General features: G+C 34.5%; 1 protein-coding gene across 1 annotated transcript; it reads left to right on the top strand.

Moving 5' to 3' along the window:
* The first annotated feature begins 12,867 nt into the window (after window positions 1-12,867).
* LOC111996553 (putative disease resistance protein RGA3) lies at window positions 12,868-14,364 on the top strand. Its single transcript, XM_065770694.1, has one exon. The coding sequence runs from the start codon at window positions 12,868-12,870 to the stop codon at window positions 14,362-14,364; it is 1,497 nt and encodes a 498-aa protein (XP_065626766.1).
* The last annotated feature ends 369 nt before the right edge of the window (window positions 14,365-14,733 follow it).

Below are 14,733 nucleotides of genomic sequence, written 5' to 3'. Positions count from 1 at the left end.
CTTCATAAATTTTCAAAAGTTATTTGCAAGAAATGCTACCTCCTTCTCCACATCATCTCCTTCGGAGGAATCATCCATTCTCTCGGTGATGGTTTTAAGAGCAAGAGATTTACTCGACTTATGAGAAGGCAATCCCAACTCATATGTTTGGAGAGATCCAATGAGCTCTTGGATTTTGATCTCATCCAAATATTTACTTTCCTCTATAGCTGTGACTTTTTCTTGGAAGCTCTCCGGTAATGATCGAAGGATTTTCCTCACTATCTTTGAGTCCTCCATTTTCTCACCCAAGTTGAACTTGCCAATAACCACCTCGTTCAGCTTGCTATAGAATGAGTCAAATGACTCTTCTTCACTCATTTTTAGCTCTTCAAACCGAATGGTTAGCATCTGCAACTTAGCATCTTTCACCTTCTTTGTGCCTTCATAGGTGGTCTCCAATATCTCCTAAGCTTCCTTGGCAACTGTTATGTGAGAAATCCTGTGAAACTCATCCAGAGAAACACCACAAAAAATTATATTCAAAGCTTTACTGTTAGCATTAGTTGTCGCAAGAGCTACCTTATCCTAAATGGATTTAACGGCCTTCGGCCTAGTCCATCCTACTTCTACGACATCCCAAACAATATCATCAATTGAACATAAGAATTCCCTCATCAGGACTTTCCAAAAGGCATAGTTGCTACCATCAAAATATGGTGGAATATTTAAAGATTGAGACCGGTCCATCTCAAACGAGGTCAAGGATCGCACTAAGGTAATTAAATCACAGCTAGTGCACCCATTCTAATATCAACTGAAAGCTCGAAAATGTGTTGAAAACACAAGAACTATTTAGACCCCCCAAATTAAAGTTACGGCTCGATTGATTTTACACTAACTTAATACTAAGTGCGGAATAGTGTAAATGCAAGCAGATAAATAAACAAGCTACTCTAATCCATAAACTTAACAACACAGCTATAAACTGGAATGAAAAAGGGTAGGGAAGAGAGATGCAAATACAAGATAACATGCCGATGTGTTATCGAAGAGGAAACCAAAGAACTCGGCGAAAAACCTCTCTGCCGCCCTCCAAGTGGTAATCGATCTACTAGACAATCAGTTGGGATACATGGGTTAGCAAGAGACCCTCCAAGCCTAATCTACCCGATGTACCTAAGCCCTCCAAGCTCCTACTCTAACAAGACTTCTTGGAACCGTGTCTTGTCTAGCTATCCGGATCCTGTAACAAGCTCAATGTTGCATCTGCCATCCTTGACTTCTTCCAATGCTTCCCAGCAGCACTAAAACCTCACTTGACACTCTGAAAGGGTGTGGTAAGTATTTGGGCTATCAACCTCTCAATGGTATGGAAATGGAGAAATAGGAGTTGAGGAAAATCTACAAGCAATTGTGTAGAGAAATGTGAGTATAACAATCTCTAACTCTCAAGGTTTGTGGCTAGGCTTTTCTCTCAGAAGCACTACTCAACATTTGTGTGTAATATGGGTATATATAGTGTGGGTACAGAAAGTGGTATCAGATAGCACAACCTGGCAAAACAGAATATTTCGTGAGTGTCTTGCGAGAAGGCCTTACTCGCAAGCTAATCGCAAAACATAGCTGTCTCCATCTGTACTGACTCTTTGCATTCCAATCATGTGCAGGGAACATGCATTACTTTGCGGGATGCTTAGTAGCGAGATACCCACGAGAAATCTTCTATCTTCAATTGCTTGAGTCTTCACACACTCTCTCTCTCTCTAACACACAACTCTTACAATTAAACCTCACAATAAATACAGGGTATAAAAGATTAAATAAAATTACAATCAAATTTGGTATAGAATTAAAGCCAACAAAACACATAATTGTAAATTACAACTTTACAATTACAATTCACATAATATGCCTAAATTATATTGCAAATTTTCAAATTCATCAAAACACTCTTAAATACCGAAACAAATAAAACTAAAAAATTAGAATAATGGTAATAAAATAAGCATATATATATATATGGTGGGTCTGGTTGGGTTAGGATGGCTTGAAAAAACTATCAACCAAAACCCAACCTAACAAGAGACTTAAAATAAAATTCCAACCTAATCCAATCTACCAACCTAATGTGTCGAGTTGGGTTTGGTGGGTTAGGTCAGTTTCATCAGGTTAATGGGTTTAGTGCACACTGGATACCACTGGTCATAACATATTTAACCATTTATATTTATTGCATAGAAACCCTATTCTTTCTTAGTTTGTATTTGCATAAGGTTCCCTCTATATATAATGGGTCTGGTTGGGTTAGGATGGCTTGAAAAAACTATCAACCAAAACCCAACCTAACAAGAGACTTAAAATAAAATCCCAACCTAATCTAATCTACCAACCTAATGTGTCGAGTTGGGTTTGGTGGGTTAGGTCAGTTTCATTGGGTTAATGGGTTTAGCGCACATTGCACACCATTGGTCATAACATATTTAACCATTTATATTTATTGCATAGAAACTCTATTCTTTCTTAGTTTGTTGCATAAGGTTCCCTATATAATGCGTTGTCAAATACATTTTTAAGGTACAACTTTTTAAAACTTTACCATTTTTCTAACTACATTTTTTTTCAAACAACCTCATTTAGAGAAAAATGAAAAATAGCCCAGAGTTTTGTCACTTAACTAGTATTTTATGATATTTCTAATGGAGATGTCTAGGGTTCAAAATCTCTTCACCTTCGGTTGTATCTATTGAATTATTTAAAATAAAATAAAATAAAAAAAACAGGAGAAAGAGACGTATTCATGCAACATTAAGACTCCCATACTTTAATAAATAATTAAGTAGTTGGAAAATGTTCAAGATGCTAATTTGGAGTGGCCATGGAAGATTAGTTGACCTTTGCACATAAATTTTGATTACTTGTATTTTGATACTAATTTGAGTGGCTATTTTAGGACATTGGTTAGTCTCGTGTCACCTCCACCACAAAAAAAGCATTAGAGGGATGCGAAACCTTAACTTCATGCGATTTAACACTATCACAATTTAATTCATAAACTTTTATCGGTATATTTGACCCCTTAGATTTTAGTCTAAAATAAAATCATTAGGGTTCAAGTTTAGATTAACATGAGTCACAAGATTGTAGAATAAGGTATATTTCTAGGGTGCATATCATGTTATAATAGTTGAATATGTAAATTAATGCGTTGTCAAAAGAAAATAATTAATTCAAATATTAATTTATGTTGTTCTTACAGTGGCACTAATTGTTTTTATTAAAAAAAAAAATGTTGCACAAAATGAATAATCCTTTAAAATAAGAAAAACGCTAAAATCATAAACTATTTTATAAATTGCTGATGTGATCGGTGGTTATCGGTTAGTAAAAATGTGATATTAAAGGTGGGCCTAGATGAGAACTAATAAAAATTTACTACATCAATAGTTTATAAAACTGCTATAAAATAGTTTGTAAAAATGCTATAAAATAGTTTTCCCTAGTGTTTTTCCCTGTGTTTTTCAACCATCCCATCTTGTTTGCCTCTTCATTCCTTTTATAGTCTCTCATTAGTGGGGCACTCATCATTACCATTTCACCACTTCACACACATTTCCACTTCCGCCAGAATCTTAAGGAATCATCATGCTCTCTGAGGATTCTCTTGGAACTTGTTCTAGACACCAAATAGTGTTTGGTAGCGAGTTTCCCAAAGGCATTGACAGTGTTCAGTTACCGACTTGAATTTAACCGTCCCCTCGTCAGCTTCTCCCTGGCTTATTAGCTAGTATTGGGCTCAACCTAGCCCGAACACAATAGTTTCCCCCAAACGCTAATCCTTAGACTCTTGCACATTTATCAGTGGATTGATCCTATCCCTACAGTATTGTGCTTCAGCCACATGGGCCGTTCTTGGTCACTCGGGCCCAAGCCCCTACATGTACCCTTAGCATTTTCCCATTTACATCCTTAGGATATAGCTTGAAAATATTCAAAAGAAAAAAAAAAGTATTATGTAATAAAATTAGGTGGCAAATAATAATGATTCTAAAAAAAATTGACAAATAATAATAATAATAATAAACTCCCAAATCCCAAATGCCACTTCAAAAGCTAAGGCTGCACCATCCAAACAGTCCCAAAAATCCCTAATATCCATCCCCAACAACCATTGGCCTCCACCGCTATATCAGCTTTGACATGTTTATGTTGACATCAATGATGTACGCCCCCAAAGAGTACTGGGTAATACTTTCTAAGCTCTAATCTTAATACCTTTTCATTCTTTTCTATCTTTGTTAGCTGAGGAACAATTGGAGACAACAAAAGATTAAGGCCTCATTTGGTAACGGGGTTTAAATAACAAAAACTGTTGTTTAAATACCGCAACACGTATTTTCATACATTTTTTCACTCACATATATTTTCACAAAACTTAAAGAACATTACTAGAAATCTCTTACCAAACGGATGTAAGACTTTAAAATCCTAGGACGAGTTTCGTGTTGATTCCTTAATAACAAAGTATAATCTATACTCTATATAAAAAAATGACAGTTGAGGTGCTTGTTTGACAAAACGACTTTTGAAATTTTAAAATGGCAAGAAGAAGTTTGAAGCCCAGTGAAAAGAAGTTTGAAGCCCAGCAAATTCTTTGAAACTCCATTCACATTTGATTGAAATTACTTAATTACTCCTAACTTCATTTGTGAGCTAAATAAAAATTGGCCCTTTTTAGTATTTTTGTTGTCATCTTAATGGTGCTGCCAGACATGTGCAACTCAAGAGGGCTTGAATTACTTTGTTTCTCCTAAAGGTATGTGTGAGCTTAAAAAAAAATTGGAGCCCTTTTTGGTCTTTTTCTCTTCAAATATGGATTTTTCTTGCCTTTATTATCAGAAAAATCCCAGCCACTTTTGACTTTATTTTCATTCTATTGATAAACACAAACACAGCAGATGGTGAGAGGAATAGAGATAAGAAAAAGAAAGAAAAAATTACTAGAGTCAGGTATATTTACGTTTGTTTGTTGAGGAGTGAAAAAACGTGGATTGTTTTGTCGTTTTGGCTCTTTTTTTTTTTTTTTTTTGGTTTCCCACAGTGTTTTCTCAAAGCTTTCAACCAAAGACTAATCACTGTTCGTGCCCGGTGAGCCTACGAAGGGGTAAAGCACTGACCCATGAAATTATTTTCAAACTGTAGGTAGTAGGACTCGAACTAGGGAGTACACCTAATCAAGCCCAGTACAAGCACTTTGAGACCAAGAGCCCAACCAACTTGGCCAACCCCCTAGGTTTGTCGTTTTGGCTCTAACTTTCTTGTCTTATCTCTTTGTTTGAGGTGTTTGACAGCCAACTACTTTACTAATAGACATAAAGTGAAGCAACATGGTAAGGGAGAGAAATAGTGAGAGATAAAAAAAAAAAAAAAAAAAAAAAAAAAAAAGGAAGTCAGCCATGACCCATGAGTCAACTGCTTCCATCACAAGAGAGAGAAAGAGAAGAAACAAGAAAAAGAAGAAGGTTGAGATTTTGTTTTGGTTTAGCTCATTCATTTTATCTTTTTTTTTTTTTTTTTTCTTTGGATGAAAGTATATTTACCTCATTTAGATGTAGCTTCTGCACATAGGTTCATCTTGCATGTAGATTATTACTTTTTTTTTTTTTTTTTTTTTTTGAGATAGCCTTGGTGGTTTGTTTTAACAAAGATGGAGATTTTGTTTTGGTTCAGCTTATTCATTTTATTTCTTTTTCTTTTTTTCTTTTTTGATGGAATTATATTTATTTAATTTAAATGTAGCTTCTCCAAATGGGTTCATCTTGCATATAGATTATTATTTTCTTTCTTTTCTTTTTCTTTTTCTTTTTTTTAAAATTTTTTTTTATAATAATGTCTTGCTGGTTTGTTTTAAGGCATAAATGCACTTTTAGTCTCTACATTTTGGCTTTTTCCATTTTGATCCATAAAATTTAATTTTACCACTTTTAGTCCCTAAACCAATTAACGCGTGTTATTTTCGTCCTTTCCGTCAGTCAACTGACGCAAATATCTGAGGTGACATGCTAAATGATGACGTGGCAAAATAATAATAAAAATAAATACCATGTCAGCATCTAATTTTAAAAAATATATATTAATTTTAACAAAATTAAAAAACATAAAAAAAAAAAATTAAAACATAAAAATACATCAGATTTGAATAAAAATAAGCAAGAAGATGAATCCAGATCATAGGAACACATGAACATGAACCCAAATTATAAGAACACAAGAACACAAACCCAGATAACAAGAACAGTACTCAAAGAATTTCAATTCCAAAATTTGTATACATTCTTCCACCAAAAATCAACTGTAAATTAAATAAAAAATGGGTGTTGTGTTCTTCCACAAAAATCAAAACCTAAACCATCAAACCCAATGACCACCACTATAATCTGCCACACTAACCCATATCCACTAGCACCAAACTGGAATGACCTCCAACACCACCACTACCAGATCCATCACCACTAAATCCTACAATCAAATTTAAACCACAATTCAAACATATTTTGAACCATTGAACAACCCAAACCCCCCACACCATCACGGATCAAAAAAAGAGGCACCGAGTGGGTAAGTCCAAGAAAACAAGAGATAGAGGGAGAGATTAAGGAGGCTACCTTGATGGTGGCTGGTGGCGGTGAATGGTGAGTGTTAGAACATATGTGATTCACTTGTTAGGAACATATGTCACTATTTTATGTAATTGGCTAATCCTTTAACAAACGCACTTTACTTGTATTTGGGTAGATCTAGGATGTGTTTAATACTTCAAGAAACTTTGTTTCAAGATCAAGTGTTGAAGTCACGCAAGTCTGTCCAAGTTTCAAGCCAAGAAAGTGTTTGTCATTAAAGCTCGACAGCTAGTCATCTGTCGAGGTTTAAAGAGCTGATCAGCCCCGTGGCTCGACAACATCTCGACAGCTAGGCCTTTGTCGAGGTTTAAGAAAAACAGATCTTCAATTCTGTTTTAACTCTAATTCATGATTAGTGTTTAGGTTTTTTTTTTTCCTCAACCCTAGACATATAAAAGAATTATTTTAAGGGCCATCAAAGAGGACACAAGTTGCAAAAGTGTTAAGCAAAGTTTGTTTCAGCAAATTGTGACCGGAGACAGAGTTTGCCTTAGTTCATCATTCTTGTGAAGAAGTTACTGTATTTGTGCACCGTAGGGTTTTGTAACCAAGCATCTTCTGGATCTTCATCGTTTGGATAAACTGAAGAACTTTACAACTAACAACCTTCTCTAGTTGGTGATTGAAGTCGCGTATTGGGATCCGCACAATTGGTTAGTCACGTACTGGGAGCCGTGCATCAAAAGGAGAAATTGTCACTATAGAACAAGTCCAATTAGGTATTGGGGTAAGGATTCAACGGTAGGTTGGTATAAGGTACTGGGATTCCTTTACTTGTAACCGCTTGTTGTGATAATAGTGAAATTTCGAGAATGGTGACCTTAAAATCACCCAATGGGGTTTTTGCCATGTTAATTTTCCCCATTTGTAAACAAATCACCATATCAATTTATTTTCCGCTACACTTAGTTTAATTGATGATTTGTTTGTGCTACCACGCATTTGCATGATAATTTGATTAATTAATAAATTTGGCTAATTAATCAATTAATTCATCACAAAGGGTCAATATATTTTTTGGCCTATCAGTGAGGAAGGAAACCACAGCCACCACCACTGATCTGAGTTTCACAACACACATAAGGGGGAGATGCCATGTTGCCCATAGTTTTCTCTGATCCATGCTGCCCACCAAGCACCGAAGCCTCTATAATCAAAACCTAGAAGAGGGATAAGCAGATCTGCTCGCCGTTAGTTTGATAATTTTTGGATTTGATTATTTTGTTTGGGTTTGAGAAAATTGGAGGTTTTGGTTTGTTTTTCCTGTGGGCATCTGACCCAATCTTCATTGACGATTCATTTTCTCTCTCACAATTCAACCAATCTGGATTTTTTGTGTTTGATTCTCAAGAAAATTTATGGGTTTGAAGGTTAAGGTTTACTTTTTTGGAGATTGGTTTGGTTGTTGGGTTTATGGGTCTTCTAGGTTTGGTTGTTTTGCTGGAGATTCGGATTTGGTTCTAGGAGATTGATTTTGTAGGAGATCTGGGTTTGAGAGTTGTAGCTGTAACTGTAACCGCCAACTCACCAGGTTTAAAACATTTTGTAGGAGATCAATTTTTCTTTGCTTAGCTATGTGTAACTTGATAAAATACAAAAATGACTTGAATAACCTGATGTATGTTATTGTGTTCTTTGTGTTTTTAAATTTGAGTTTGTGTTTAGTTCTGGGTTTGTGCTCTTATGTTCTTGTATTGATGTTTAAATCTGTGATCATATTCTTGTGTGTTCTTATTCAAAATGAATTAGATCTAAATTTATGTATTTTATTGTTTTTAATTCTGTTTTTTCTTTTTTTTATTTAGTTAAAATTATTAAATTATTAAAAAAAATTAGATGTTGATGTGACTTTTTTATAATATTTTAATTCCTTCGTCAGTCATCTCAGATATTTCTGTCGATTGACTAACGAAAAGGACGAAAATAACATGCGTTAATTGGTTTAAAGACTAAAAATGATAAAATTAAAATGTAAAGATTAAAATAGAAAAAAGTCAAAATATAAAGAATAAAAATATACATTGTTTTAATTCAGTGGATGGATAGCAAGCTTATACAAGTGCTTCAAAACTAGTACCAGTAAAAGTTGAGAGTCTTTTGGCTAAATATTGCTAAATTTAAAACATATTTGCATTATAGGTACTGTTACAAGTTATTTAAGAGAATGAGAAGAGAGATTGAATTTCGGCAACAGTGTTGCCGAAATTCAAGAAAAAGTAAGAGAGAGAATGAGAAAAAGGGAGGAAAGAGAAAAACTTGAATTTCGGCAACAATGTTGCCGTAATTCATCTACCCAATTTTTCTCACCTGCCTAGATGTTTGAGTGTGAGAAGTGCAATGAGTGAGTGCCAAAAAAAAAAGTAATTGTGGCAATAGTATTGCCGAAAATGGTAGGGGAAAAAAAAGTGAATGCCAAAATTTGGGGAAGAATTAAAGAAAAATATAATGTGCTACGTACACAATATTTTTACAACATTTTCACAATAAATCATAGGTAACTAGTTATTATTAGTTCAAATTTAAATTTAACATTGAGATTACTATTTTAATCTAACAATAACAATAAGTAACAACCTGATTCTTAGAATTTGTTGTAAAAATGTTGTAAAAATTGTATGCACTTGTCATTTCTTTTTAAAAAAAAAAAAAAGTGTAATGGATTTGTCGAAAATGGGAAAAAAAAATAAAAACTTGTTTTCCAATTGTGGCAATGGTATTGCCGAAATTGTGGGGAAAAAAATTTTTCCCCACAATTTCGGCAATACCATTGCCACAATTGAAATAAAAAATTAAAAAAAAAAAAAAAACTTTTTTCCCAATTGTGGCAATGGCATTGCCGAAATTGTAGAGAATTTTTTTTTCAATTAAGTACACACAATTTTTACAACATTTTTACAACAAATTCTAAGTATCAGGTTGTTATTTATTGTTATTGTTATATTAAAATAGTAATATCAATGTTAAATTTTAATTTGAACTAATAATAACTAGTGACCTATGATTTATTGTGAAAATATTGTAAAAATATTGTGTACGTAGCACATTATATTTTTCTTTAATTCTTTCCCAAATTTTGGCATTCACTTTTTTTCCCCCTACCATTTTCAGCAATACCATTGCCACAATTACTTTTTTTTTTTTTTTTTTTTGCACTCACTCATTGCACTTCTCACACTCACACATCCGGGCAGGGGAGGAAAATTGGGCAAATGAATTACGGCAACACTGTTGCCGAAATTCAAGTTTTTCTCTTTCCTCCCTTTTTCTCATTCTCTCTCCTACTTTATCTTGAATTTCAGCAACACTGTTGCCGAAATTTAATTCCTCTCCTCATTCCCCTAAATAACTTGTAACAATACTTATAACGCAAATATGTTTTAAATTTAGCAATATTTAGCCAAAAGACTCAAAAGTTGAACTCTGGTCAAGTTTATTTTTTATTTTTTTTTTTTCTTGAGAAGACTTCTGGTCAAGAAGTCTTTTGGCTAAATATTGATAATTCTGAATATTTGCGTTATAGGCACTGTTACAAGTTATTTAAGGAAATGAGGAGAGAAATTGAATTTCGGCAACAGTGTTGCCGAAATTCAAGAAAAAGTAGGAGAGAGAATAAGAAAAAGGGTGGAGAGAGAAAATACGGCAATAGCATTGCCGTAATTCATTCTGCCCAATTTTCTCAGCTGACCGGATGTGTGAGTGTGAAAAGTGCCCTTGATCGAATGTGTGAGTGCCCCCAAAGAAAGTAATTGTGGCAATGGTATTGCCGAAAATGGGGAAAAAAAAAAGTGAATGCCAAAATCTGCGAAAGAATTAAAGAAAAATATAATGTGATACGTACATAATATTTTTACAATATTTTCACAATAAATCATAGGTAACTAGTTATTATTAGTTCAAATTTAAATTTAATATTGAGATTACTATTTTAATCTAACAATAACAATAAGTAACAACCTGATACTTAGAATTTGTTGTAAAAATGTTGTAAAAATTATGTGCACTTATCATTTCTTTAAAAAAAAAAAAAAGTGTAATGGATTTGCCGAAAATGGGAAAAAAAAATAAAAACTTTTTTTCCCAATTATGGCAATGGTATTGCTGAAATTGTGGAAAAAAAAATTCCCCACAATTTCGGCAATGCCATTGCCACAATTGAAAAAAAAAAAAAAAAAAAGCTTTTTTCCCAATTGTGGCAATGGCATTGTCGAAATTGTGGGGAAAAAAGTTTTTTTTTTTTTTAATTGTGGCAATGTCATTGCCGAAATTGTGGGAAAAAAAATTTTCCCCACAATTTCGGCAATACCATTGCCACAATTGGGGAAAAAAGTTTTTATTTTAATTCTTTCCCTGATTTTGGCATTCACTTTCCCCCCCCCCCCCATTTTCGACAATACCATTGCCACAATTACTTTCTTTGGGAGCACTCACACATTCAGTCAGGGGCACTTCTCACACTCACACATCCAGTCAGCTGAGGGAAATTGGGCAGAATGAATTACGACAATGCCATTGCCGTAATTCAAGCTTTTCTCTCTCCACCCTTTTTCTCATTCTCTCTCCTACTTTTTCTTGAATTTCGGCAACACTGTCACTGAAATTCAATCTCTCTCCTCATTTCCCTAAATAACTTGTAACAGTGCCTATAACGCAAATATATTTCAGAATTAGCAATATTTAGCCAAAAGACTCCCGGTCAAGTTTGGGTAGCTATAATAAATAGATTAATATTTTTTTGCGGACTTGGCTTGGATTCGTGAAACGAACCAGTCGCTGTTGAAGGTACATACGTCAAGATTGGGAACCGCCAGGATTATGACACACAGCCAAAGATACTTATGTTACTAATTTGAACATGTAACTTGATAAAATACAAAAATGACTTGAATAACCTAATGTTTGTTATCATGTTCTTTGTGTTTTTAAATTTGAGTTTGTGTTTAGTTTTGAATTTGTGCTCTTATGTTTTTGTGTTGATATTTAAATCTGTGATCATATTCTTGTGTGTTCTTATTTAAAATGAATTAGATCTAAATTTATGTATTTTATTGTTTTTAATTCTGTTTTTTCTTTTTTCTTTTTTTTTTTAGTTAAAATTGTTAAATTTAAAAAAAAAAAAATTAGATGCTGATGTGACATTTTTTATAATATTTTAATTTCTCCATCAGCCATCTCAGATATTTTCGTTAATTAACTAACGAAAAGAACAAAAATAACATGCGTTAATTGGTTTAAAAACTAAAAATAATAAAATTAGAATGTAAAGATCAAAAAAAAAAAAAAAAACCAAAATGTAAAGACTAAAAAGGTACATATTTTTAATTCACTGGATGGATAGCAAGGTTATACACGTACTTTAAAACTAGTACTACTAAGGGTCTATTTGGATTCAGTTGAAAGTTGAAAGTTGAAAACTGAAAATTAAAATTGAAAATTGAAAAGCACTGGAACAAAATAATTTTTAAATATGTGAATAGTACTGTAAGACCTATTTTTAATAAAAAAGTTACTAAAAAATAAATTTGCACTGCTATAATAAAATTTGTCTCTAAAAACTGGAGAAACGTGAAAAAAAAAAAACGCAAACGCCGGATGCAACGCGCAAACCAAACGTCCACTAAAAGTTAAACTCTGGTCAAGTTTTATTTTTTGTATTTTTTTTCTTGAGAAGACCTCTGGTCAAGTTTGGGTGGCTACAATAAATGGATTAATATTTTTTTTGCGGACTTGGCTTGGATTCGTGCAAAGAACCAGTCGCTGTTGAAGGTACGTATGTCAAGATTGGGAACCGCCAGGATTATGACACACGGCCAAAGACACATATGTTACTAATTTGAACCGTCAGGACTATAACACGTAACCAATAGTAGACTCAAGTACATTAAAACGTCAGGGTTCTAATACATAGTCAAAGGTACATATTTGTCCTAATCCTGAGGCCATTGTTCCAATTGGCTCGTTGTTCTGAAGCATTGAAGAACAAAATTTCTCCATTAGCCATTTCCAAGTCTCTCTTCCGTTTAGTCAATCTTCTAGAGAGACTATAGAAATATATATTCATCCTCTGATTGTTTGGTTCCCTTACACAACAAATGAACAGAAGCTTACCCTTTAATCCTCAGGCTTACTGACCCAATAGAAATATTTGCATTTTCTTCTTCTTCTTCTTCTTCTTCTTCTTCCTTTGAGCTATCATATCAACAAACCATATATGGCTGATCCTACTTCATTTGTAATAAAACCTATTCTAGATTTCGTCATTAATACTACTACCTCCTTGATCAAGGAGGAGTATTCTCTGGTCCATGGCGTCAAGGAAGATATAGAGAACCTCAAAAGTCGGCTCACTAGTATCCAAGCTGTGGTTGAAGATGCGGAGAACAAGCAAGTGAATGATCCACGTCTGAAAGATTGGCTCGGAAAGCTCCAGGAGGCAGCTTCTGATGCTGAAGACATATTGGATACTTTTGCAACAAAAGCTTATCTTTGGAAACAAAAGCAGAAGGAACGTATATTCAAGTCTCTTCCGAGTAAAAGCAAAACATCCTATAAACGTGATGCAGCTCAGAAAATCAAAAAGCTTTCAGAAAGATTCGATAGGATTGCCCAACAAAAAGAAGATTTCCATCTCGACATCAAGGTTAATGGCGGAGAGACTGTGAGCCCGAGCTACACAGGCTATTTTGTAGACAAGTCAGATGTTGTTGGCAGGGAGGATGATAAAGAAAGGATAACACATATGCTGCTATCGAATGAATTCGATAAGGAAGGAGATGTTTCCGTGATTCCCATCATAGGTATGGGGGGCTTGGGTAAAACAACTATTGCTCAGCTTGTCTTCAACGACAACAGGGTATCTGGCCATTTCGAATCCAAAATGTGGGTCTGTGTCACAAGCCAATTTGACCTGACCAGGATTCTCAAAGAAACGATACAATTTCATTCCAAGATGAAATTGGATGACAACTCCACAAGCCACCTACAGTCCCGGCTTCTGGAATACTTGGTTGGACAACGTTTCTTACTTGTTCTAGATGATGTTTGGACTGAGGATTACCTAAAATGGGAGCCCCTAAGGGATCTCTTGAAACAAGGGGCAAAGGGAAGCAGAGTCTTGGTCACTAGTCGGATTACCAAGGTTAAGGATATCATAGGCACACAACCTCCCCATCTTTTGAGCTATCTGCCTGAAGAGGAATGCTGGTCCTTGTTTGCAAAAATTGCATTTAAGGGTGACAGTTTGTCTAGCCAAAGGCTGAAAGTTTTGGAAGACATTGGTAGAGAAATCGTCAGGAAGTGCAAAGGTCTCCCATTGGCAGTCAAGGCAATGGGAGGTCTCTTGCGTGGTTGCGTTGATGATGTAAACAAATGGCGGCAAATTCAAAGCAGTGAAATATGGGAGATAGAGGACCAGAACTCTGGAAATGACAAGCCCAAAATTTTGGCTATTTTGAAATTGAGCTATGACCATCTACCTTCTCATCTAAAGCGCTGTTTTTCTTACTGCTCCTTGTTTCCAAAGGCCTACACTTTCCACAAGGAAGAGTTGGTCAAGCTTTGGATTTCGCAAAGGTTTATACAAGCTCAACGACGAGGGACGGAGGAGGAGACTGGAATTGCATATTTTGATGAGCTCTTAATAAGGTCTTTCTTTCAAGTTTCGGTCATTGAAGTCAGAATTTTTTTTGTAAATAACAAAAAATATTAAAAAATTTAGTTAAGTGTCACGTTTTTAAAGAATGTAGGAAATTAGCATCTCGAGTGTCTAAAACTCGAGTTCCAAGATAAAAATCGAGTTTTTAAGCCTCGATTTGTAAGCGGATAAGTGTGATGTGGAAAAAAATCCACGTGGAAATCGAGTTTTAAAGACTCGAGTTCCATAAACGCCGCTATAGAGCTTAAAAACGTCACTATAGGGCTTAAAAATGGAGTTATAAAATTTTTTGCAAGAAAACGCCGCTATAGGTCTTAAAAATGTCACTATAGGGCTTAAAAACGCCACTATAGGTCTCCCCGAACCTGGTATTGAACACTTATAAAAATTTTTGCATGAAAACGCCGCTATATGGCTTTAAAA

Source organism: Quercus suber, unplaced genomic scaffold (assembly GCF_002906115.3).
Source record: "Quercus suber isolate HL8 unplaced genomic scaffold, Cork oak 2.0 scaffold_34, whole genome shotgun sequence".
Taxonomy (NCBI): domain Eukaryota; kingdom Viridiplantae; phylum Streptophyta; class Magnoliopsida; order Fagales; family Fagaceae; genus Quercus; species Quercus suber.
The sequence above is the reverse complement of the archived record's forward strand: the minus strand, read 5'-3'. Positions and strand labels throughout refer to the sequence as shown.